The sequence below is a fragment of the Chelonia mydas genome, chromosome 3 (assembly GCF_015237465.2).
Source record: "Chelonia mydas isolate rCheMyd1 chromosome 3, rCheMyd1.pri.v2, whole genome shotgun sequence".
NCBI lineage: Eukaryota > Metazoa > Chordata > Testudines > Cheloniidae > Chelonia > Chelonia mydas.
Genome location: NC_057851.1, coordinates 79204620 through 79230227, shown reverse-complemented (window position 1 = coordinate 79230227; position 25608 = coordinate 79204620). Strand labels below are relative to the sequence as shown.

The following is a 25608-nucleotide window of genomic DNA, read 5'->3' as shown; positions in this document are numbered from 1 at the left end:
CGCAGCTTGCACACCCTGGATGTGCATTGAGCGCTGGCGTTCTGTTTGGAGTGCACTAAGCCCTTTTGCAAATCCACGCAGTTGTTTGTGGCTGTAGCCGAGAGGATGAAAGGCCTCCCAGTGTCGGTGCAGAGTTTTCGTCTTGGATTACAAGTTGCATCCGGGCGTGCTATGAGCTCGCAGGTGTTCTGGCCCCGGTGGTCACGGCCCACTCGACCAGGGCGCATGCGACTTCCACAGCATTCCTGTCACAGGCCCCGATCCAGGAGATCTGCAGAGCAGCTACCTGATCCTCCGTGCACACCTTCACGACCCACTACGCGGTCAACCAGCAGGCCAGAGAGGACGCGACAGTTGGCAGAGCGGTCCTCTGAGCAGTTGTTCCATGACTCCTACCCTCCTCCAGAGGTAAGCTTGTGATTCACCTAACGTGGAATGGACGTGAACAAGCACTTGAAGAAAAAATGATTACTTACTTTCTCATAACTGTTGTTCTTCGAGATGTGTTGTTCACATCCATTCCACCACCCACCCTCCTACCCATCTGTTGGAGTTGCCGGCAAGAAGGAACTGGAGGGGGTCAGGCCAGCAGGGGTATATATGCATGGCGCAGTGGCGCCACTCGGGAGGCCCCGCCGGCCTGATGGGAGCCGCCAAAGGAAAAAGTTTCCGACACTCGTGCGCGCGGTGTGCGCGCGCCTAATGTGGAGTGGACGTGAACAACACATCTCGAAGAACAACAGTTATGAGAAAGTAAGTAAACTTTTTTTCTGTTCACACATTTAATTTTATCTATGTGTCTTGCTCCTTTCAGTTTGGTAAATAAAAGATTTATTCTCTTAAACAGGTCTACTCATTTGGCAGGTGTCCTTTCTTAATAGGCTTCAGTTGTATAAAATAGTTCAATGTATTTAACGTGTCATTAGTACTGAATTCGTTAACATTAAGGTTACTGCACCTTAACTTCCACCTACATTGAATACAATTATATATCAACTCCTTAGAGACAATGTTTTGGGGAAACACTTGGATTGCTAAGCAGTCACTGAGAGGTTTGCTGGTGTCTGTACATAATTGACATGACACAGTAATTGGAATCTGTATTATCCCAGTGCGATTTCTCTCACACAGTCATTGCAAATAACATTTGAACTGAATTTCAAAGGCTTGAGGCCTGAGAATCAACCAATACAGAGAGAGAAAATATGGCCATAAAATTACTTGATTTTATCTTATTAGTAATCTCAGTCTTCTTTCTATAAGTGAGATCTTGTACAGTTCCGAGGCATTATATCTTAATTTAGGGATTTAAAAGTATTTTGAATTTATTTTCAATAGTAAACATACATTTGAGATTCAAAATGTTTGGTAGTCATTGTGGTACATTTATCATGAGATAGATGTTAGATCAGATTTCATGATTGGGTTGTTCGTTGGGGAGTTAAAGGTTCTGAACTTAAGAAGAGAGCAAATTTAGATTAATTCTGGTTGGACAGAAGTCTTAATTGGTAAACAGTCATCCAGTAAGTAGTCTATGGCTGGCGTCCACTGTAGTTCTGAGGGAGGAGTCTTAGTAATTGCCAAAACTAAACTCCTGATTCTTTTCTCTCAAAGCCCACCCGCCTGCCTGTCACCTAATCCTTTAATCTTTGCTTCGTGTTTGCCTTTCCTTTTGACCCACACATTTAGGTTATGTCTGAATCTTATTGCTTTTTCCTGCATAACATCTCCAACATCTGACCTTTCTCTGCCTACTCTGCCAAAACTGTTGCCCAGCCTTGTTCCTCTCTGCAAATATCACCCTCCCTTCTTCTCTTGGTTTCACAAAGTATCAATTAACTGTCACTCAATTCAGATAGGGAGGTATGTCTGTCCGGTTGAGGAAGTTTTTGGGTTGCAGCTGTGGGAGGGCACAGGTGTATCTGGATACTGAAGTAATTATGTCAGCCTGCATGGCATAGGTAAATCTGGACTTACTCATAAGTGAACACTGAGTAGGTTTCCTATGATTAGCAAATAAGATTTTTCATGGTGCATTTAAACTGCTCATTTCACAGGATCACAACTTCAGGGGATTTGTCTTCGGAGCAAGGATTAGATTTCCCACAGCGGGGATATAATAAATGGTGGGGTTAGTTAACTCCCCTGACTCCACAGAGATTGGGAGTTGAAATAATAAATTGGGCATCGGGCCCCTCCCCTGCTTCAGTGCAGAAAGTGGTTGGATTTTCAGAGAACCTCAAGCCCTCCTTGGAGGGCTCAGTGGTTGCTCTGTGCAGTTGTCTGCATGGAGGAGTAGCCTTGTTTAGGGATTGGAATGGCTTTAGGTATTGGAATGAGAAAATGCTTGACATTGGTAACAGCTTGGCATAGGTACTGACCTAGGAGCAGTAAAAGGGATAATATAAGTTTTATGTGTCCTTAGGAAGGATCTTGCTTGAAATTAAAGATTTCATAAGTATGTGGCCACTAGGCCAAATATTTCTTCTTGTTGGCCTCCTGCCATTACCAATAAGGAATTAAACTCCATTCACTGTCTGAATTGTTTAGAAAGCTGTTTTAATACAAAACAATTATCACAATCCCCTATATTGTGGTTTTTGCTCTGTGCCTTCACCTTTAACTTAGTCCAATCCTCTGTGTACGTTATAACAGAGGAGACTTGGTTTTGTTTAATACTGGATGTACCTGTTTGCACAAATGTCAATTTGGCAGATGGTGAAGGAGCAGAGGACACAGTTGTGCCAATGACAAAAAATAAATTGACATGCATTAGACTGAACCTGATTAGCAGGTTACAACTTCCAGGCAGTGGAAACACTGTTCTTGTTGTCATGCTGGCACAAGCAATGGGCAAAACCCCTGTCCCTGTCCTGAAGGGTTTTAAAATCTACAATTTCTTCGTGGTGTATTTTGTAGACTCATTAAAAGACTTCAAAATATGACTTGTCAACACTGCCTGCCACTCTGAATTTGGGGGTTTGGCTTCACGTTTTTAACCAGTATGAAGTGCATCCTCATTTGTCTTGACACAACATTGAGATGTTTGCCACTGAGAAATATATAACTAATCTTCACACCCACACAGCTCTTAAACAAATGTGAAAGCAAGAAAACAAATGTCCCCAAATATTGTTTTCCAATTGGACACCCACATATATAACTGGGTAAATAGTGTTTTAAATGCCTTAATATGGGTGTGACTAAGAGATGCCATTCCAGTCTTTTCAGTAAATGCGTTTTTAACCTTCCATGAAATATTTAGCAACTAATTAGTTACTAATTACTAATTAACTATTTAGTAGACCACACAGCTACCACTCTGAAACATGAAATATTTAGTTGTCTTTTGTAAAATTTTAAACACTGTTTAAAGCAATAAACTGTGAACAAATGAGGAAATTCAAAGCCAAGTCTGACCGTTCATCTTTGTCTTTTAATTTTGTGACTTTTATCACTTTGTGTCACAACCTTACTGTTTTTCATGTAATTTTTCTTTAATTAAATAATATAGTGTTTGCTTATTTAAAATGGTCTACCTTTGTTCATCTCAAAGCTATACTGGCCGTAAATATCTTTTTTCTTTTTAGTGCCCTGTTAGATAATAGTTGAGAAAATAATAGATTCCAGGGACCTTTGATCCACCATTACTATAAAATAAAATGCAACTTAATTTTTTTCCCCTGGCCATAATGGTTTTAACCTTGTGTACTAATTTGAATGTGCTTATGGGGACAGAGTCTTAAATGAGACACAAATGAAGGAAAAATTGCTAATGCTGCCACTGTATATCTAATGAGCACTGTGTAATAAACCATAACCTCTTCAACATTTCTGTGGAAAATGGTGTGATTATTTTGGATGGCTGGCCCTTTGTGTATGGCTCATTACCATCTGGCATAATGTGTATTGATAGAGCCTGTAATTGTCAACTCCTATTTGACATGCTGCCTTTAATAAATGTGACTTGCATGGCTGGAACCCACTAATGGTTATATGGTAAACTGTAATTAAAGAAAACACACACACACACACTATTTTTGTAGATGGTCTCTCTTTTTCTCCATTTTCTAGTCTTTCTTTGTGTATTTCCCACTTCAGCATGATCGTGTAGCACCAAGTGTGTTGCTTTGCCAACAGAGGCCTAAGTATCAAAAGAGAGGCATGAGTCTTGAACAGTTTGTTTCCTCTTGCAGAACCTGCTTATAGTGAAATATTCTGAGATGATGATTCTCTGTGTATAGCAAAGTAGAATAAAAGTTGATATACTTGTGCTAGGATAATGGGATACCAATCATGATTGGGGCTTTTGGGTGCTACATCACGTAAATGATAGATAATAATTGTAATGTGAAAAGTGCAGTTCTGGTTTTGATGATTCTTAACTTAGAATTAAATTATTCTCTGGAAGAAATGGATTCACTAATAACAAGTTTGTCTATGGCAAATAGGAAGCTTTATACTTGCAAGTATGGACATCAACATTAATGGTTGTAGCATCTAAGTTTTCATTTAAAAAAAGTTTCTTATCCTTATGGCTTTGATGATAACCTTGAAATGTGAACAGACTGTAAATTGATATAAACAAACAACTTCAGGAGGCTGCTGTTGCTGCCCACAGTTTTCCCAAGAGGTTGCAGAAGGAAATTAGCAAGAGTCAGGTCAGTATTATTCAGAACACTGTTGGCAGCAGTGAAACTGACAGGTCGGTTTCATGCTCCTGTTTGTCAAAACTGTGAGGAACTGCAGAGGCAGACACTAGAGATGTTCACTTGGTAGAACCAAATACAGAGATCAGAGAATAATACTGTAGCAGACCCCTTCCCCACCCCACCCCACATCCCAACAGCAACCAAGAGGTTTTAGAGTAGGTGGAGGAAGCAGAGAGAGGGAATGCACCTTTTTCCCTTCCGTCAACAAGGGGTGGTAGAGGAACGCTGGAATTTATCAGATTTTGACCTGTTGGAGACTACAAAAGTGAAAGCCACAGAATGGAGCCCAGGCACAGAACCCTGGAAGGAATTACTTGGGCATTGTCCTTGGACAATAGGTGTCAGTCACTTAAATTAGTCTTTGGTTAGTAGGCTTAATCCTCTAGCTGTTAGGCCGCTGGAAATTTTTTCAAATCCTTTGTGTGAGAAAGAGATGGCTGAGGGGAAAGAAACTGATGTGGCATGCTGGGGGGGGGAGGAGTAAAAATTTCAGTTGGAGAGTGTAAAAGAATGTATCCCGTGTCTACACCCTACATGCAACTGTAATAATCTTTGTACAGAATATGCCTTGTGAGGTGTCATTTGAAAACTCAAAATTTGCTGCTCATTATTGTCCTGATAAAATGTCTGTGGCAACATTATATGTGAAGTTATAAGGTTCTACTCTATGGTGTTCTTAACACATGCTTCAAACTGAGGTTGGCAAACAGGACTGCCTCAAACGAAGGAATGTGTTCTCTGCCTAATTTGCATTTAAGCAGTAAACAGAGTCATCAAGCAGAAAGCGTAGACAAAGAAACCTCAAACAGGTGAGGGAAAGCAGCAGGGAACATCCTTTCCTATAGACTCTTCGGCTATGTCTACACTACGCACCTTTTAGCGACACAGCTGTGCTGCTAAAAGGCGCGCAGTGTAGCTGCTGTTTGTTGGCAGGAGAGCGCTCTCCCTCCGACAAAAAACTTCCACCTCCAACAAGTGGCAGTAGCCTTGTCAGCAGCAGAGCTCTCCTGCCGACAAAGAGCTGTTCACGCTGGTGCTTTTCATTGGCAAAACGTTTGTCGTTTGGGGGGGTGTTTTTTTTCACACTCCTGAATGACAAAACTTTTGCAAATGAAAGTCCAGTCTTGACAAAGCCTTTGTCTTCTCATTTCATCTGGAAATTTCATGATGGCGTATGTCACATTGGTATATGTGTATGTGAATGAGCCCCTGATGGTGTGGCTGATGTGGTTAGGTATTATGATGGTGTCCCTTGAATAGACATGTGGACAGAGTTGGCACCGGGGTTTGTTGCAGGGTTTGGTTCCTGGGTTGGTGTTTTTGTTGTGTGGTGTGTAGTTGCTGGTGAGTATTTGCTTCAGATTGGGGGACTGTCTGTAAGTGAGGACTGGCCTATCCCCCAAGGTCTGTGAGAGTGAGAGGTCATCCTTCAGGATAGGTTGTAGATCCTTGATGATGTGCTGGAGAGGTTTTAGTTGGGGGCTATAGGTGACGGCTAGTGGCGTTCTGTTACTTTCTTTGTTGGGCCTGTCTTGGAGTAGGTGACTTCTGGGTACCCTTCTGCCTCTGTCAGTCTGTTTCTTCACTTCACCAGGTGGGTACTGTAGTTTTAAGAACGCTTGATAGAGATCTTGTAGGTGTTTGTCTCTGTCTGAGGGGTTGGAGCAAATGTGGTTGTATCTTAGAGCTTGGCTATAGACAATGGATCATGTGATGTGGTCTGGATGAAAGCTGGAGGCATGTAGGTAAGTATAGTGGTCAGTAGGTTTCTGATATAGGGTGGTGGTTGTGACCATCGCTTATTAGCACTGTAGTGTCTAGGAAGTGGACCTCTTGTGTGGACTGGTCCAAGCTGAGGTTGATAGTGGGGTGGAAATGGTTGAAATCTTGCTGGCATTCCTCAAGGGCCTCCTTCCCATGGGTCCAGATGATGAAGATGTCATCAATGTAGCGCACGTAGAGTAGGGGCATAAGGGGACGAGAGCTGAGGAAGCGTTGTTCTAAGTCAGCCATAAAAGCGTTGGCATACTGTGGGGCCATGTGGGTATGATGGGATAACATGATTTTGGCAATTAATTGATCTTTAACTATTCAGGGTAAATAGGCCCAATGGCCTGTGATGGGAAGTCAGATTGGGTGGGATCTGAGTTACTACAGAGAATTCTTTCCTGGGTATCTGGCTGGTGAATCTTGCCCACATGCTCAGGGTTCAGCTGATCACCATATTTGGGGTTGGGAAGGAATTTTCCTCCAGGGCAGATTGGAAGAGCCCCTGGGGGTTTTTCGCCTTCCTCTGTAGCATGGGGCACGGGTCACTTGCTGGAGGATTCTCTGCACTTTGAAGTCTTTAAACCATGATTTGAGGACTTCAGTAGCTCAGACATAGGTGAGAAGTTTATTGCAGTAGTGGGTGGGTGAGATTCTGTGGCCTGCTTTGTGCAGGAGGTCAGACTAGATGATCATAATGGTCCCGTCTGACCTTAATATCTATGAGTCTGTGTCCAGCAATGTCCCTCTGCCATGTACATTGGCCAAACCGGACTGTCTCTACGCAAAAGAATAAATGGACATAAATCTGACATCAGGAATCCTAACATTCAAAAACCAGTAGGAGAACACTTCAGTCTCCCTGGTCACTCAATAACAGACCTAAAAGTGGCAATTCTTCAACAAAAAATCTTCAAAAACAGACTCCGTGAAACTGCAGAACTGGAATTAATTTGGAAACTGGACGCCATCAGATTAGGCCTGAATAAAGACTGGGAGTGGTTGGGTCATTATAAAACCTAACCCTAATTTCCCCAATACTAATTTCCCCCTACTGTTACTCATACCTTCTTGTTAACTGTCTGAAATGGGCCACTCTCATTACGACTTCAGAAGTTATTTTTCCTCCCTTGGTATCCTGCTGTCAATTGAATTGTTTCGTTAGACTAACTTCACACTTGGTAAGGCAATTCACACCTTTTCATGAATTTACACCTGCTCCTGTATTTTCCACTCCATGCATCTGATGAAATGGGTTCTAGCCCACGAAAGCTTATGCCCAAATGAATTTATTAGTCTCTAAGGTGCCACAAGGACTCCTCGTTTTTGCTGATACAAAAACTAGCTACCACTCTGAAAGATGTATATTATTTCTGTTGATGAAATGATGGACTTTATATACATTTGCGTAATCCAGGAGATGGCTGGGCAGTACAGGACATACATTTCTGGGGGCAGTCTAAGACTGGGAGTGAGTTGGGGTCACTCTACAGTATAACCAAACCTGGTAAGAGCTGTGGTGTGGCTGGAAGGCTGCAGTGCACACACAGCCATAGCTGAAAGTGACTTGCATGCTGGAGGTTGTTTGTGAACTGTCCAGACTGAAGGCTACAGCAGCAAAGCATTGTGAAGGGCACCCCAAGTTAGAGGGCAGAGGTGACACAGCCGCTTGTTAGTTTGGATTGCACCCTGTGTATGTCACAGAAAGGAAAAAGGAGACAATAAAATGTAAGTAGAGAGAAAGTAAGAAATATAGGAGGAGGGAGAGAATAAAGAGGAGACACCCTGAAGGTTATGCAGAAGATGCTATGATAAATTCTAGGAGGAGGTGGGGGGGGGGGGGGAGGAGGAAATAGTGGAGTGAAGGTAGGAAGGGAAAGAGATATTAGAAAGGCAAGATACATAGTATATTTTTTAATTGTGTGAAATAGAAAATCAGTTGGCAAAGTTGCAATTAGAGTACACAATAAACTATAGTGAGCTGATTTATTCCTTTAAACTTCATGCATTTTGAGGTGGAGGATGACAGTCACAGGTATTTTTCACCCTAACTGAGCAGCTTAGTCCTCAGTGTAGTAGGTATCAGATAACCTTTACGTGTTGCGACTTTACAAGGGTACCAGTTATAGACACTGTCTTGCATAATAGATACTAAAGCCATGATCATATGATAGAAAGTTAGAGTGGTGTCTCTCAGGACTACTGTTTTTTCTTCAGGTTTTTCCTGTCAGCAGTGTAAACTGCAACCTCTAACAAAACATTTGTGGTGTTGTTGTTGTAGAGTAAACACACAACTTTCACTTCCCGTTCTCCTCTTGCTAAAGGGCTGTACTTAAGTGGAGAGCCAAATTTTCTACCTCTATGGTTCTGTTTACTTCTTGTTATATACTGACCCTTGGGTCACATTTCCATTAACTATGAAATTGACTTTGATGGACGAGTGGGAAAGAAATTGTAAAAATTTCACCTTTTCAGGTATGTAAATAAATGTGTTATCTCAGTTTGGCACATTATAGCTTCAGTATACAGGATCAATTTGAATTTATTATTTGCACTTATATTTACAGAAGCTTTTCTATACATCTTGTTGATGTGTCACAAAAAGATATTAAAACTGGGTACCAGGTTAGCTCCAATATACTACCAGCACTTAAGAAATAATAATAATAATAATTAATAATAAATTAGAAGAAATAACCTTACCTCAAGTCACATTAGTAACTGCAATAATATTTTCTTCCTTGTACCTGCTTTTCAAGCAAAGAATTATTGGTTATTTTGAATTTACAGATAGTGGCACTTACGGTGTGTTCTAAATTGAAAAAATGTATTGGACGTTTTTGAAAAAGAGAGAGATTGAACATTATCCCTTGCATTTTAAAGTAATGCTATCAGGTTAAAAAATCATGGACAAAATTTTCAAATTTGGGTGTCCAGTGTTAGTTACATCTATTAAGAGGGGCTGGTTGTCAGAGAAGCTGAGCACCTATGGCTCCCATTGACTTCACTAGGAGCTGTGGGTGCTCACTGCTGAAAATCAGACTATTTAATTAGGTGTCTAAATATACATTTTGGTGACTAGGCCCTCATTTAAAAATGTTGCTCCATGTTCCTGATATTAATAGTGTTTCAGATTATTGAAATTTTTAAAATATGTACTTATCACCATTTATATTGATCTGTTTACTTTTACACTTTATTCAGTTTTGACAGTGAAAATGAACTAGTCGAGTTCACTTGTTCTGATAACATAAGGTTGCAGAGTTTGAGTTGCCGCCATTGCAAGTGAAATGTTTAAACTGAACAAAGCTGTTTTCATTGTCTTTGTTTTAAAGTCATGAAAACACTTTTACATTTCTAGCTATATTAGGTTTTGGAAAAACATTTTATAACAGAACCTGAATTTTGAGCCTAAACTCCCTGTAATGTCTCTTAATATCACGTTGACTTATGTATCATAACAGTAAATTGTTGTACAAGACCATTTTAACTGTTTGCACTCGAGATGAGTGGTTAGAATTTAATATGAAAAAATGTGCCTGATTAAAATAAGCAAAAAGGACAATCAGGATGACATGAAAGCACATTGTTAAACATATAATTAAAAAATTCACATCACGGATTTACGATTCAAACCTGTTCTGTCTTTACAGATATTTATTTATTTTGCATCAGTCTGTCAATCCTTTTGCCATTTGTCATAAATTGTAATGTGGGGTTCAAAACTTGCATTCATTTCTGCATGACATGATCATCTTTGTAATAGATGTACATTGATTTCAGAGTAATATGATACTGAGAGTCAGTCTCATTCAGATGATGGGAAGAGTTAACATAAAAAAAAGTCTGAAATATAAATTGGCAATTGTTCAGCAAATGTTCAAAGTTCTCTATTTCTGCTGTTTATCTATTTGTATATATAGGAATAGGACTGATGCCTCTACATGTGTGTTGGCTTTTCTGTGAGAACTGTACATTTTCCCTGCTTGGCTTGACGGACACAGCCTGCTGCTCTCAGGGTGCTATTAGGGCAGTTTATCTGAGGACATTTGCAACTGATTCCATGCATGAAATACACATGGCAAGAGTCCTCCAAAAAGCACAGATTCAGACCTGTGATTTTTAGAGGCTGAAGTTCAGCAGTTTTGCTGCAATCTTCCATAGTCCACAAAACTGAAGTTTGTATTCACTTAAACATTCCTAGCTTCCCATTGCAAACAAGTCTTCTGTGGCCCTCTAACCTGGCCTTGCAGAAAAGTCTTATGATTGCTATTGTTATTACTTAAGAAGGATCCCTGCTCTGAGGAGCTCACAAGCTAAGGGCTGGTCTACTCGCAGCCTTTTCACTGATTTAGTTAAATCGGTGCAAAAGCTGTGTGCAGACAGGCCTAAGGACAAACAATTAGATTTACTATAAGCAACACCGAAGAAGTGAGTGGTGGATTTTGCAAAAGGACTTCAATGTGGACAGGGTAGGGGTGTTGTAAGTGAATTTAGGGAGTTCTGTCCCCTGTGCATGGTACTCATGGAAGAAGGCATAGGGGTTATTGTGTGAGAATGTGATAAACCGGCAGGTGATGTTGGGAATGTTAGCTGAGCAGAGGGAATGGGAGGCAACGCAAAGCTTGACAAAGGAAGGATAAGTATACAGGGGGCATATTTATGTACAGCTTTGAAGGTGGTGATAAAGTTTACATTTGTTATATCTCATGGGAAGCCAAAGGAGGCATTCATAGAGGAGACATATTTGATCAGGCTGACAGGCCAGGAAATTGACAGCAGCATTTTATATGGACTGAAGGGGCACAGTGTGTATTTGGGAGGCCATAGAGGAGGTTGCGATATAATGAGGGCCTGAACCAGTGATTTGTCTGTGGGGATGAAAAGAAAGGGCTGATCTTAGAGATACTGAGGAGGAAGCAGGATCTGAAAGTGGCCTAGATACGTGGTGCAAAGGAGAGGTAGGAGTCAAAAATGTCACTCAGGTTGCAGGCCTGAATATCGTAGAGGGTGGTGGTGGTTTCAAAAGTGATGAAGTAGGAAAGTGGTTTTGATCACATTCAGTGTAAAGTGACAAGACATCCAAGAAATATCAGAGAGACGAACTGAGATGAGGGATTGGGTGGAAGGAGACAGTTTAGTGATGGGGAGAGAGATTTGTAAATCATCAGCATGCAGATAATAGCTGAAGCTGTGTGAGCTGAAGAGATCATCTAGGCACCTGGTGTAAAGATTGATTACCAGAGTGCCAAGGACAGAGCCTTGGGGAACCTCAACAGAGAGTGGGGAAGGAGGAGGGCCCACTGAAAGAGATGCTGAAAGTGCAGCTGGAGAGGAAAACCAGGAGAGGATGATATTTTCAAAGCCCAGTGAGGATAGGGAGAGAAGAGGATGTAAAAAAGAAGGGAAAGGTTAATAGTATCTAAAGCAGCAGAGAAGTTGGGGAGGATGAGGACAGAGACAAGACCCTGAGATTTGGTCAGAAAGAGGTCATTATAGACTCTGGTGAGAGTATTTTCATTAGAACGGAAATGTCAGAAGCCATAGTGGAAGGACTACAAGACAGAGTTGGAAGAGAAGTTTCAGAGTAGCAGCCGTGTTAGTCTGAATCCGCAAAAGGAACAGGAGTACTTGTGGCACCTGAGGCCTTGTCTACACGACGAAATTACTCCGATTTTACAGAATGTATAAAGTCGAGTGCATGCGTCCACACTAAGCACACTAATTTGGCGGTGTGCGTCCACAGCACCGTGGCAAGCGTCAACATTGCGAGCGGTGCACTGTGGGTAGCTATCCCACAGTTCCCGCAGTCCCCGCTGCCCATTGGAATTGTGGGCTGAGTTCCCAATGCCTGATGGGGCTAAAAATTTGTCGCGGGTGGTTATGGGTAAATGTAGTCAGTCAACCCTCCTTCCGTGAAAGCAACGGCAGACAATCATTTCACACCCTTTTCCCTGGATTGCCTGAGCAGAAGCCATAGCATGGCAAGCATGGAGCCTGTTCAGCTCACTGCAGCAGTTATGACCATTGTAAACACCACGCGCATTATCATGCAGTTTATGCAGAACCTGAAAAACCAGGCGAGGAGACCACGGCAGTGCGATGACGAGAGTGATGAGGACATGGACACAGATTTCTCTAAAACTGCCGTCCCCGGCAATTTGGAGATCATGGTGTTAATGGGGCAGGCTCATGCCGTGGAACGCTGATTCTGGGCCCGGGAAACCAGCACAGACTGGTGGGACCGCATAGTGTTGCAGGTTTGGGATGATTCCCAGTGGCTCCGAAACTTTCTCGGCATAAGGGCACTTCCATAGAACTTTGTGACTTGCTTTCCGCTACCCTGAAGTGCAAGAATACGCTTGTATTGAGAGCAGCCCTCACAGTTGAGAAGCAAGTGGCAATAGCTCTGTGGAAGCTTGCAACGCCAGACAGCTACCGGTCAGTCGGGAATCAATTTGGAGTGGGCAAATCTACTGTGGGGGCTGCTGTGATCCAAGTAGCCAACGCAATCAAAGATCTGCTGATATCAAGGGTAGTGACTCCGGGAAACATGTAGGCCATAGTGGATGGCTTTGCTGCAATGGGATTCCTTAACTGTGGTGGGGCGATAGACGGAACACATATCCCTATCTTGGGCCTGGACCACCTTGGCAGCCAGTACATAAACCACAAGGGGTACTTTTCGATGGTGCTGCAAGCACTGGTGGATCACGAGGGACTTTTCACCAACATCAGCATGGGATGGCCGGGAAAGGTTCATGACGCTCGCGTCTTTAGGAACTCTGGTCTGTTTAAACAGCTGCAGGAAGGGATTTACTTCCCAGACCAGAAAATAACTGTTGGGGATGTTGAAATGCCTATAGTTATCCTCGGGGACCCAGCCTACCCCTTAATGCCCTGGCTCATGAAGCCGTACACAGGCACCCTGGATAGTAGTAAGGAGCTGTTCAACTATAGGCTGAGCCAGTGCAGAGTGGTGGTAGAGTGTGCATTTGGACTTTTAAAGGGTAGCTGGCGCTTACTGATTCGCTCAGACCTCAGCGAAACCAATATTCCCATTGTTATTACTGCTTGCTGTGCGCTCCACAATCTCTGTGAGAGTAAGGGGGAGACATTTATGGCGGGGTCGGAGGTTGAGGCAAATCGCCTGGCCGCTGAATACATGCAGCCAGACACCAGGTGATTAGAAGAGCACAGCAGGAAGCGCTGCGCATCAGAGAAGCTTTGAAAACCAGTTTCATGACTGGCCAGGATACCGTGTGACACTTCTGTTTGTTTCTCCTTGATGAAAACCCACCCTCTAGGTTGACTCTAATTCCCTGTAAGCCACCCTCTCTCCCCACTTTGGTCACAGCTTGCTTGCAAAGGAAATAAAGTCACTATCGTTTAAAAACCATATATTCTTTATTAATTGATTATAAAAATAGGGAGATAACTCACAAGGTAGCCTGGGTGGGGTGGGAGGAGGGTAGGAGGGAAGGAAAAGGCCACTTCAAAACTTACTGAATGACAGCCTTCTGTTGCTTGGGCTGTCCACTAGGGTGGAGTGGTTGGGTGCCTGGAGCCTCCCTGCCCCGCGTTCTTGGGCGTGTGGGTGTGGAGGTTATGGAACTTGGGGAGGAGGGAGGGCAGTTAAACAGGGGCTGCAGTGGCAGTCTGTGATCCTGCTGCCATTCCGGAACCTCCACCACATGTCGGAGCATATCTGTTTGATCCTGCAGTAGCCCCAGCGTTGCATCCTGCCTCCTCTGATCCTCCTGCCACCACCTCTCATCTCGATCGTCCCTACTGTCCTCACATTCATTGGCCGCTTTCCTGTACTGTGCTACTGTGTCCCTCCACACATTCTGCTGAGCTCTGTCAGTGCTGGATGACTGCATGAGCTCAGACAACATTTCATCACACGTGTGTGTTTTTCGCTGCCTTATCTGAGATAGCCTTTGGGACGGAGGAGGAGGCTTGAAATATTTGCAGCTGCAGGAGGGACAAAAGGGAGTGAAGTATTAAAGATACATTTTACCGAACAATGGCTATACTCTTTCATGGTGAACAACAATATTCACATTACATAGCACATGTGACTTCGGTACAAGGTCGCATTTTGCATCTTATATTGAGTGCCTGCAGCTTTGGTGTTAGAGATCACACACGCAGTGCCAGGCAACAGAATTCAGCTTGCAGGTGGCCATGGTAAGCCAGAGTCTTTCGGCTTCTGTAACTTTCATAACAGTAGCGCTCTCCTTTCCCAATGCCAAGCAAAGCCCGTTGAGTTGGCCATTTAGTGCTTCGGTTTTCGTGTTAATGTACAGCAGCAGAAAGCAAACTAACCCCCCCCCCCCCCCCCGCCCCATCCAATTCTCTGGGATGATCACTTTACCACTCCCCCCCACCATGTGGCTGGTATCAGGGAAGATCACTGCTAGCCAAACGCGAACAGCTCAGCTTGGCTAACTGCTTGGCTAACTGCGGGGAGGATTTCTTTTCAGCCACAGGCAAACAGCCCAGTAGGAACGGCCACCTCTGAATGTCCCCTTAATTAAATTCTCGTATTTCAACCAGGTAACCATGAATGATATCACTCTCCTGAGGATAACACAGAGAGATAAAGAACGGATGTTGCTTGAATGCCAGCAAACACCGGGACCATATGCTGCCAGGCTTTGTCATGCAGTGATACCAGATTACTTGCTACTAGCATGGCGTGGTAAAGTGTCCTACCATGGAGGACGGAATAAGGCTGCTTTCCCCAGAAACCTTCTGCAAAGGCTTTTAGAGTACCTCCAGGAGACCTTGGAGATGTCCCTAGAGGATTTCCGCTCCATCCCCAGACACATTAACAGACTTTTCCAGTAGCTGTACTGGCTATGAATGCATCCCAAGTCCTCAGGGCAAATTAATCATTAAACGCTTGCTTTTAAAACATGAGGTCCCTTCTCTGGCTTGGTTGGGTTGGGAGGGTATTTCAGTCAGGGTGATAAAAAGATCCTGGCTGTCGGGGAGAATGGTGTGCTGTGTGTTCTCCTCAAGCTCGTCGTCCTCCTCCTCATCTTCCCCATCTGCAAAATCCTTGGCCATGGTGGAGAGTACCCCATCATCGGAGTCCACAGACACGGGTGGAGTAGTGGTGGCATCCCCACCTAGAATTGCATGCAGCTCAGCGTAGAAGCGGCATGTCTGGGGCTCTGTTCCGGAGCATCCGTTTGATTCTTTGGTTTTCTGGTATGCTTGTCTGAGCTCCTTAAGTTTCACGCAGCACCGTGTTGCGTCCCTGCTGTAGCCTCTGTCCATCATGGCCTTGGAGATTTTTTTTAAATGTTTTGGCATTTCATCTTTTGGAACGTAGTTCTGATAGCACGGATTCGTCTCCCCATACAACGATCAGATCCAGTACCTCCCGTTTGGTCCATGCTGGAGCTCTTTTTCGCTACTGGGACTTCATGGTCACCTGTGCTGATGAGCTCATCTGGCCAAACAGAAAATGAGATTCAAAAGTTCCCGGGGCTTTTCCTGTACACCTGGCCAGTGCATTGGAGTTCAGAGTGCTGTCAAGAGCGGTCACAATGGTGCACTGTGGGATAGCTCCTGGAGGCCAATACCGTCGAATTGTGTCCACACTAACCATAATTCGAAACGGCGATGTCGATTTCAGCGCTAATCCCCTCGTCAGGGAGGAGTACAGAAATCGATTTTAAGAGCCCTTTATGTCAACAAAAATGGCTTTGTTGTGCGGATGGGTGCAGGGTTAATTTGATTTAACGCTGCTAAATTCGACATAAACTCGTAGTGTAGACCAGGCCTCAGAGACTAACAAATTTATTAGAGCACAAGCTTTCGTGGGCTAAAGCCCACTTCATCGGATGCATATAACAAATTTTTTAGTCTCTAAGGTGCCACAAGTACTCCTGTTCTTTTTAGTTGGAAGAGAAGAATATCAGTTGACTGCACATTCCAACAATAGCAGCAGCAAGGATAGGGAATCCCCTGCTCCATTTGCTTCAGTGGGATGATTCAAAGCCTAGTCAGTTTACCTTTTGATGGCTATTTGTTTTGCATTAAGCAGAAGCACTTTTTAATATATTTTTTAAGTAGTGGGGAGAGAGCAGGGAAAAATATATTGAAATATGCTTAGTATGGTGATCTGTGCCCTTTGGCAGGGGAAAAACAGCAATGTTCCTGTTTTTGTGGCCTGTCCTGGGGTTCCTGTCACTTTATTTAAAAAAAAAAAAATTAAACATGGATCTGTTCAAAATAGTAAAGTTTTGGTTTAGCTAACCCCATGAAATTGATTGCAGACTCACTGAGCAAATATATATCACATTTGACCACCCCTGTCTCTTACCAGTTCCTCCTAGTGAGGTCTTCCAACCCATGCCCAAATTATTGTACCAAATCTCTCCCTGCAAATGGAGTCCTGTCCACATAAAGTTAGAAATACCTTCTGATACCACACAGTTCTGTAAATGGCAAGCTAGCGGCAGAGTAGATGCATTAAAATCAAAGCAATTTTAAATCACCCATTTTAATCATTATTTAAATCAGCAAGTCAGAAACCTTAATTTAAATCATAGATTTAAATTATAATTTGCGTTTTTTCTTGTAGTTATTTGCCAAAAGAAAGATAGATTGATTCTCATTAGTAACAATTATAATATGTTGATTTGCAACTAACTGTACCCTTTAAGTTAAATTTGGTGCTACTTTTTGCTAACCAGGAGGATGCACTCTAACTATACACATTTTATTTAAGCTATTACGTAGCTTAATTTACATTTATTTGTATTCTTCATTTTTCCACTTCTGTTATGTTAGAAAATGATGAATGATGCATTTCTTATTTACTAGATGATTAATTTTTTACTTGTAATTTGTGTCAAGTGCTATTAGATGGATCTTCAAATTCAATTACAAATGCACAAAAAAGAGCATTTTATATTTTTATTAAATACAACTACCTTAAAAGTTTTAAATACATAAGAATTTATCAAAAAGTTCATCAAAAGATGTTTTGCATTTAAAATTACCTGATTTATTAAACAAAAGAAGTATTACGTGTAGTTAGTGAGTTGAACTGATTACTTCTGATCACCATGTCCTTCAAGATTTTAGAATTGCCCGTAGCTCTCATCCTCATATATCTAGTTTTTATTCATAGCTTGGGAGAGGAAAACAAGCTTTCCTGCTTTTTCAATTCCCATCCATAACAATACATGGGTGCTTAACGTTTGAATGAACTAGTCATTGAACTGAATTAGTTGAATGAGCTGAAATGAAGAAAATATCTCTGCCCCTGCAGAAGAGGCTACTGCTGTTGAAAACAGGTTTAGTACTTCAACAAGCTCTGTTTACAGTGCTTAGCCAGTGACTTCCACCAGTTCAATGGTTTCAATTTCTTTAAAATTTGGCAGCAAATATATACTGCTTAATCATTATTTTTTTTGCATTTAATACAAATGATCTAAATATAATAAATGTAGGCCGTAACATAAGTTGTCAGTTTCAAATTTAAATGTTTTTTTTAATTGTATCAATTTAAATAAAAATCTGATTTAAATTTTAAAAATCGGATTTCTTTTTAAAGTGATTGATTTTTATCCACCCTGGCTGGCAGGCAGATCATCTGCTTTCCTCCTCTTCCCCCCCCCCCCCCCCCCCAAAAAAAAAAAAAAAGGGTGCAGTAGTTGCAGAATCAGCCTGAGTGGATAGTCATGCTGCTTCCCACCTGCGTTGCCACAAACCAGGTGAGCATCAGATTATGGCAGGGTATAGGAGGACAAAAAGGAACTCCTTGGTGGAGCATGTGGGGCTCAAGGAAGAGGGGAAACAAAGGACTGAAAGAATGAACGTAGCTGGTAGTATAAGGGGTCAAGCAGGTTGAGAGCCGAAGAAGGTAGAGGAAAGGGGAAGTAGACTGAAAGAGCGCAGAAGGAATGATAAGAAGAGACTCTGAAAAGGGAAGTGACGCACATAATATGTTGCCCAGCCCATTCCCACAGCTGCCAGAACACTCCCACACATGCTTACCTGACTCCAACCATAACTAGCCCCAAAATGGGTGTCCTGGTGTTTTACTTTGCAATTGCATCTGCCCACCAACCCACTCACATGGCCCCCATTATTGTAGTATCTGAACCCCTCACAATCTTTAACGTATTTATCCTCACAACACCCCTGTGAGAAAAGGAGGTGCTTTTATCCCCATTTTACAAATGAGGAACTGAGGGACAGAGATTAAGTGACTTGCCCATGGGCATACAGGAAGGCTGTGGTGCAGCAGGGAATTGAACACAGAGTAGAAACCACTCGAGCATCCTTCCTCTCATCTGGTCACTGTAAATGTTAAGTTTGCACAGAGATGGCTAGACATGTGGTACTGGTTCTTCTTGTTTCCAATGGCTACTTTTCATTACAGATTGCTAAAAATACACTGGAAAGTCAATGGAAGTCACCAGTGCTCAGCATCTCTAATGATTACTTGACCTTTACTTAGGAACCAAACTTTAAGCAACCTGTTTTGAAAATTTTGGCCACTAAAATACTGTCATATTATTACCTTTCTCCATAAGCAGTCGTCGTAGCTGTCATCACTATGCCCTATGAGCTTGAGTGGGAGGTGGACTGCACATTCATAAATAGGAGGGGAAAGTGGTCAGTGTAATCATGAATGGGAGTAGCAGTGATTCCTGAGCAATCATTTTATTAAGATGTGGTCCACGTAATAGTGCAAATATGAGAATCTCTATCATAAACCCAAGTTTCCATAAGATCACACATAAGTATCTTTATTTTTATTTGGATTAACGGGAGAACGAATCAGAAATCTAAACTTAGTTCAGTCCATTGATCAAGATGGAATATTATACAGTTTATATATATTTGGTACTGCCTTAATATGTATTGTTATGGATGAGACTTAAATGATAGTTCTTCACTAAGTAATGCTGTAGGATGGGTATTGTTGTAAATGTTATTGTCGGGGCTCTCTGCATTTTGTTAAGGGCCCTTTCAAAAAGGGTAAATCTAAATATATAAATAAATAAGCTCTTTGGGGGGCTGGGACCATCTTTTTGATGTGTTTGTACAGTGCCTAGCACAATGGGCTTCTGGGTACTACCACAATAAAAATTAATAAAATATAATAAATGAAATTTACTTTATTTTAAAAGATCTCCTAGGTTGATGGCTTCTGCAACAAGTTTGACAGCAGAGAAATTTTAGAGCCAAGTTGTAACTCCCCAAAGAGAAAGATAAATTGGTGGAAAATAGTACATTGATTAGAAGATAAGTAGTAGACTTTCTGTACAAGAGGACATCTGATAATTTCCCCAAATTATGTGTATAACATCGTACTCATGAGAGCATGAATACTGTTTGGAGAGCAAACTGAATACAGAAAATAACATGAAAAAAAAAATCCAAATACTGAGCATTTGGGAAGTATGACACTGATGTATTTATGCAACCTTTTCATGGAGAGCTGTGCTGAAGTCAAAGAGGGGACTTTGGTTTCCTTCATTAAAAGCTTATTAAATGAAGAAATAGGACAGTCGTCGTTTTGCTTCAATAGTTGGGGGTCAGAGAGGCGGGTCTGATCTCCTCAGAATATTAATGTCTGCCTTCAGCTGCGGGAAATGAGCCGTCACTTGAGTTAGCTGCAGCTTTATGTGCTCGTCACTAGGGATCCCCATATGTCCTGGGATCTTCAGCAGTCGGAAATGGCAGAACTCTCTTATAGAGAGCAGAGGGCTCTCATTAGTATTCATAACAGGTAGCTCAGCTCAATCTGCCCAGAGCAAGTCTGTTTAATGTTGATCAGCTGTCCATCTGATAAATTGAATTGATATGGACATTTCTTCCAAGGGCTGCCCTGACAATGGCAGCAGGAACATCGGGATGTCTTATTAGTCTTTTTTTTTTTTATCAGTGCTTGAAATATTGTTAACCCTTTGGTATACCCAAGGCTAGAATATGTACAGTACGTTGTCATTCGTGTGGCTATGTATACAGAAAGATTTTCTCCCCTGACTCTTTGAGAAACAATGTCAGGCTTGAAGTTTGTTGCCTAAATGGTGAATGCTTTGCCCCCTGCTATGTCTCTCAAAAGTAACACTTCCCTGCGTGAAGCAAAATAGTGAATAATAAATAATGTCATCTTTTAAAACTGTTTAACTGAATAATTTTTGTTCTATGGTAATAAATATAATGGAAGCCTCAGTTCACCTCCCCCCGTCACTCTACTTTCTCTCTTGCTGTTATGCTGCAGCAGAAATCTAACCTAAACATGGATCAGTATGGGTGGATGGGGTAATTTATTTACAGAATAAAGCAGTGCTGAACCCCTTTCCTTGGGAATAAGTATGGAGAACCTAACAGGGCTCTGTGCAGGGTTACAGTTTAATTTTATGTTTGGTATCTAAGGCCTTGATCCTGCAAACACTTGAATACATACATAACTTTATTCATGTGAGTTGTTTTCATTGACATCAGTGAAACTACTTAAGTAAGTAAAGTTGTGATTGTGCTTCCTAAATTGCAAGATTAGGGCCTAAATATACCAATTTCATGAATTGCAAACTGTGAAATTAACAAAGTGGTTTACTGCTTTGCTACTTGAATGGTATTGTTCTTCTTTCTCTCTTGCTTGCATTCAGTAGTTGTGCCTGCTTCACGTGTAGTGATTCTAGCATAGGCTCAGGTGTCTGGTCTCCTTGAAATCAGATTAATTGCCAGACATGACCACTTCAGGGAAAAAAAATCCTTTTATCCTCTTCTTTTTATTTCATACTTCAACCTAGAAGGTCAGGTAAGCACCCTCTGAAAGAGAGGCAGGTGCCACTGCTGTTCATAGATTGCCAACCCTTAGCCAGTAAACAAAGTGTAATTTTCTCCTTTCTGTGGGTTGACTTGGGTATGTGAACAGCTTCCCCTGAACATTCCTTACACTCTGATATTGGTCCACCAAATTTAACATTATTTTGTTCTTACAGCTATTACATCATTTCTCCTTCTGCAAAATTGAAAAGTGCCATAGAAAGGGGAGCCATATAGAAAGAGAAAATCGTTCTTTTTCCGTGCAGGGATTGGCGCCTCCTATATTGAGCTCATTAGAATACATCAGAATGAGAAATTGACACACAAAATTATCCAAGTAAAATTTAATCTACAATTGTGCTGCACAGAGGAATTTAGATAATCTCCACAATTTCTACTAAACAGATAAACTTAGTTTCATCATCAAATGTCATTTGCCCACTGCTTGTCCATTAGAAAATCTGGCCCCATTATTGAAATGTGTGGAGGTATCCTACTATTAATCCCCCTCCCCTAGTCAAGGAAGCAGTCATTTATTGCAGCACTTTTCTAATGCTCAGCTAGTTTTTAATCCAATCCTGACCTCTCATTCCCTCACCACTATGAGCACCGTATGGTTGGTTTCTTAATAGTTTCTTTTAAGGGACATTGTCAAAGTCTTTAAAAATATATAAAAAAAATGTTGACTGGTTACCTGTTTGAATTTTTGAGAAAGTTGTTAAAATAAAACTGAGAGGAAGATTTTTTCCCTTTAGCAGCTGTGAGGATTTGACCCCATCATGCTATTACTTGCCCAGGTGATATCATACTCTCTCTAATTACTGCTTGTGAACTGCGAGTTCTAAAGATTTATGGTGAAACAACAATTATAAAACATTCTTGTGTAGATGAGGAACTGTAGAATGGCTTTTTATGAAAAATCTGCATTGTGTTTGTGGCTTCAAAAATAAATCTCTTATCTTTGCTTTAAGTCAAAGAAGTCTGGCAGAGATTACAGAGCTGATCCACACTGCCTTTCTGGTGCATCGTGGGATAGTAAACATTGGCGAGCTGAAGTCCTGTGATGGCCTACTGAAGGACATGCAGTTTGGAAATAAAATAGCTGTCCTGAGTGGAGACTTTCTTCTAGCAAATGCTTGCACAAGCCTAGCTCAGCTACAGAATACTAAGGTAAAAAATGGGTTTCAGAGTAGCAGCCGTGTTAGTCTGTATTCGCAAAAAGAAAAGGAGTACTAGTGGCACCTTAGAGATTAACCAGTTTATTTGGTTAGTCTCTAAGGTGCCACTAGTACTCCTTTTCTTTTTAAGGTAAAAAATGTTTCTACTACTCTAATAAGTAACAGCTTTGGTTGTTAACCACTGAACAGATAAGTCTGAATTGGGACATCCTTTCACTGTAAAAATGGGCACAATTCTATTGTATATGCAGATGGATTGACAGCTGGATGTTGCTCCAGGTACATCTACCACAATATTACAGAAATGTTACCACAGCTAACGTTTTAGTATCTCTTCTGAAGCAGTGATGCCATAGATAGTAGTGGATTAAAAGACAGGCTGGTGAATTAACATACATATGCTGCTGTGTCTTCAAGACATGTAGGAGTACAGTACATCTCTGGCAACCTGCCAGGTGAAGTTCAAAACATATTTAGTTGATTATTTAGTTTTATATTATGCTTTTTTTTGGAGGGAAGAATGGATTCTGTTTGTTTTACATTTCGAGGATTCTTTGGGATCTTTCAATTTTTGTCTGCACAGGTGTGATTTGCCTTTTTGCTATTAGTAAAATTTTGTTAGACATCGAAACAGTTTTGGGCATGGAATGCCCTATGAACAAAAATGCATTATCATTTTAAAAGACAACTGCAGTCATTTTGCTCAGCCCAGCTGTCTGAAAGTTTACAAGATAGGAGGTGTTTGTGATTATGAATAAACTGGGATGTGTGTGTATATGTACGTGTGTGTGTGTGTGTGTGTGTGTGAGTGAGAAAAGGATATATTTATGCACTAGGTAAAAACCAGTACTGTCACATGGGTATAATTCGTAAGGGGGGCGGGGGCGGGAAATGGCTGAGAACATAAAAACTGTATATAACAGACTGTGAATCCCAGTGATGATTGAACTTGGTAATATGCTAAACAAAAAGAGTTCTCAACCATCTTATCAGGCTGTCTGGAGTAGCTCATGAACGTGAGTGCCAACTTCAGGGCAGACTGTTACAAACCAGGGTACAACCCTCTCCTGAGTACCCGTGGCACCCCCAGCACCCTGCCTCAGAGTACCCAAGTTTTAGTTAGGGGTATATAGTACAAGTCATAGACAGATCATGGTCCGTTAATTTTTGTTTACTGCCCGTGACCTGTCCATGACTTTTACTAAATATACCTGTGACTAAAACATACCCTTAGTTATAAGATTAACAGATGCAACAACTCTCAAGCGTTTCATAAAGTCTAAACACTAAACACATTTTTATAAATCTAATACCTATTTTAACAATTCTGTTGCATAAGTGAGCCAGACTGGTTTGCAACTATGCATTTGTCAGTGTTCACTGAGGCGTGGGGCCTTGGCATAAGCTGGCAACTGGTCTGTCAGCATCACGTCCTTCTAGTTGCTTCACACTGACTCAACAGACATTCTAGGCTTCAGAGTGACAATCATGGAATCTTACTATATAGGTACACAAGAAAGTATAATCTATCTGTCCACTATTGTGTATAATAAAAATGTATATCTTATATAAAATATTTCCACAATGTTAGTTATAATAACATTTGCTATTTCTGAGCCTGATTTTGTTCTGTTTAGCATCTTATTCTGCAGCTTCTACATACCCATGGTATCTGAATGTGTATGGTACTTGACTGATGTCATTTGTAACACTAGATGAGTTCAATATAAGAGAAAGGAAATCAACTTCCAACCTGCTTGACTAATGGTTTAAATTATCTGAGGAAAAAAATGTAATATTAAATATTCAAAAAATATTTTCTTTAACCTTTACAGTGTTTTTTATGATTTAAACTATTACATAAATCCGTTTAGAAACTGATTTAACATGAACATGATTATACTAGTTTTGTATCTATTAAGGATTAATTCTTCAGCATTTCAGGAGATCCTGGATGAGGTCCTCACTGCAAATCAAAGGAAAATTTAACCCTAAATAAACCTAGGTTTTAACTCAAACTGAGGGAAAACTTTGAGAAAATAATAAATCATTAAGCATACCAGCAATAAAGTATAGTCCCTTAAGATTTGCCAGGAATCAAACCTACTGTAAATTGAAGCACAAATACCAAAGAGATGCTTTATTTTTCAAGCAATCATTATACTGCACGTCTGAAAATTCTGCCAAAACATTTTAACACTTTTTTCATTTATCTGACATCTAAATAGTGTCATAGCTTCTACAGGCTATAAGTAGGATACCACCATGGAAACTGATTGATTGATTTACTAAATTATTCTCTCATTCTTCTATCCCTACTGGAAAAGTTAGAAAATTTTAAGACAAGCTATAGAAATATCTTGACATGTGCCATGACTTAAACATACCACATTTATTCTTTTGAAAGGGGTTAATTTTCAGTTCTGTGCAACTATTTTTTAGGAGTGTGAAATAGCCATGACTTTTTTCTTCATAATGTTTTGTGTTCTTTGCAGGGCTGTCAATTAATCTCAGTTAACTCATGCGATTAACTCAAAAAAATTAATCGTAATTAAAAAGTTAATTGCGATTAATCGCACTTTTAATCACACTGTTAAACAGTAGAATACCAATTAAAATGTATTAAATATTTTTGGATGTTTTTCAACATTTTCAAATATATTGATTTCAATTACAACACAGAACACAAAGTGTACAGTGCTCACTTTATATTATTATTTTTATTACAAATATTTGCACTGTAAAAATGATAAACAAAAGAAATAGTATTTTTCAATTCACCTCACACAAGTACTGTAGTGCAATCTCTTTATCATGAAAGTGCAACTTCCAAATGTAGATTTTTGTTACATAACTGCACTCAAAACAAAACAATGTAAAACTTTAGAGCCCACAAGTCCACTCAGTCCTACTTTTTCTTCAGCCAATCACTCAGAAAAACAAATTTGTTTACATTTACGGGACATCATGCTGCCCAATTCTTATTTACAATGTCACCTGAAAGGGAGAACAGCCGTTTGCATGGGACTTTTGTAGCCGGCATTGCAAGGTATTTAAATGCCAGATATGCTAAACATTCGTATGGCCCTTCGTGCTTTGGCCACTATTCCAGTGTTTCTTACTGAACTCCGTGGGGGAGA

The 25608-nt window shown here is 41.0% G+C and overlaps 1 protein-coding gene across 2 annotated transcripts in view; it reads left to right on the top strand.

Annotated features, from left to right (window-relative positions):
• PDSS2 (decaprenyl diphosphate synthase subunit 2) overlaps positions 1-25608 on the top strand; it is a 189966-nt gene that overhangs the window by 101793 nt on the left and 62565 nt on the right. For both annotated transcript variants that reach the window (XM_007057397.4, XM_037894579.2), the window contains exon 3: positions 22262-22460. In XM_007057397.4, coding sequence (XP_007057459.2) covers positions 22262-22460 — 199 coding nt within the window. The remainder of the gene's footprint in view (positions 1-22261; positions 22461-25608) is intronic.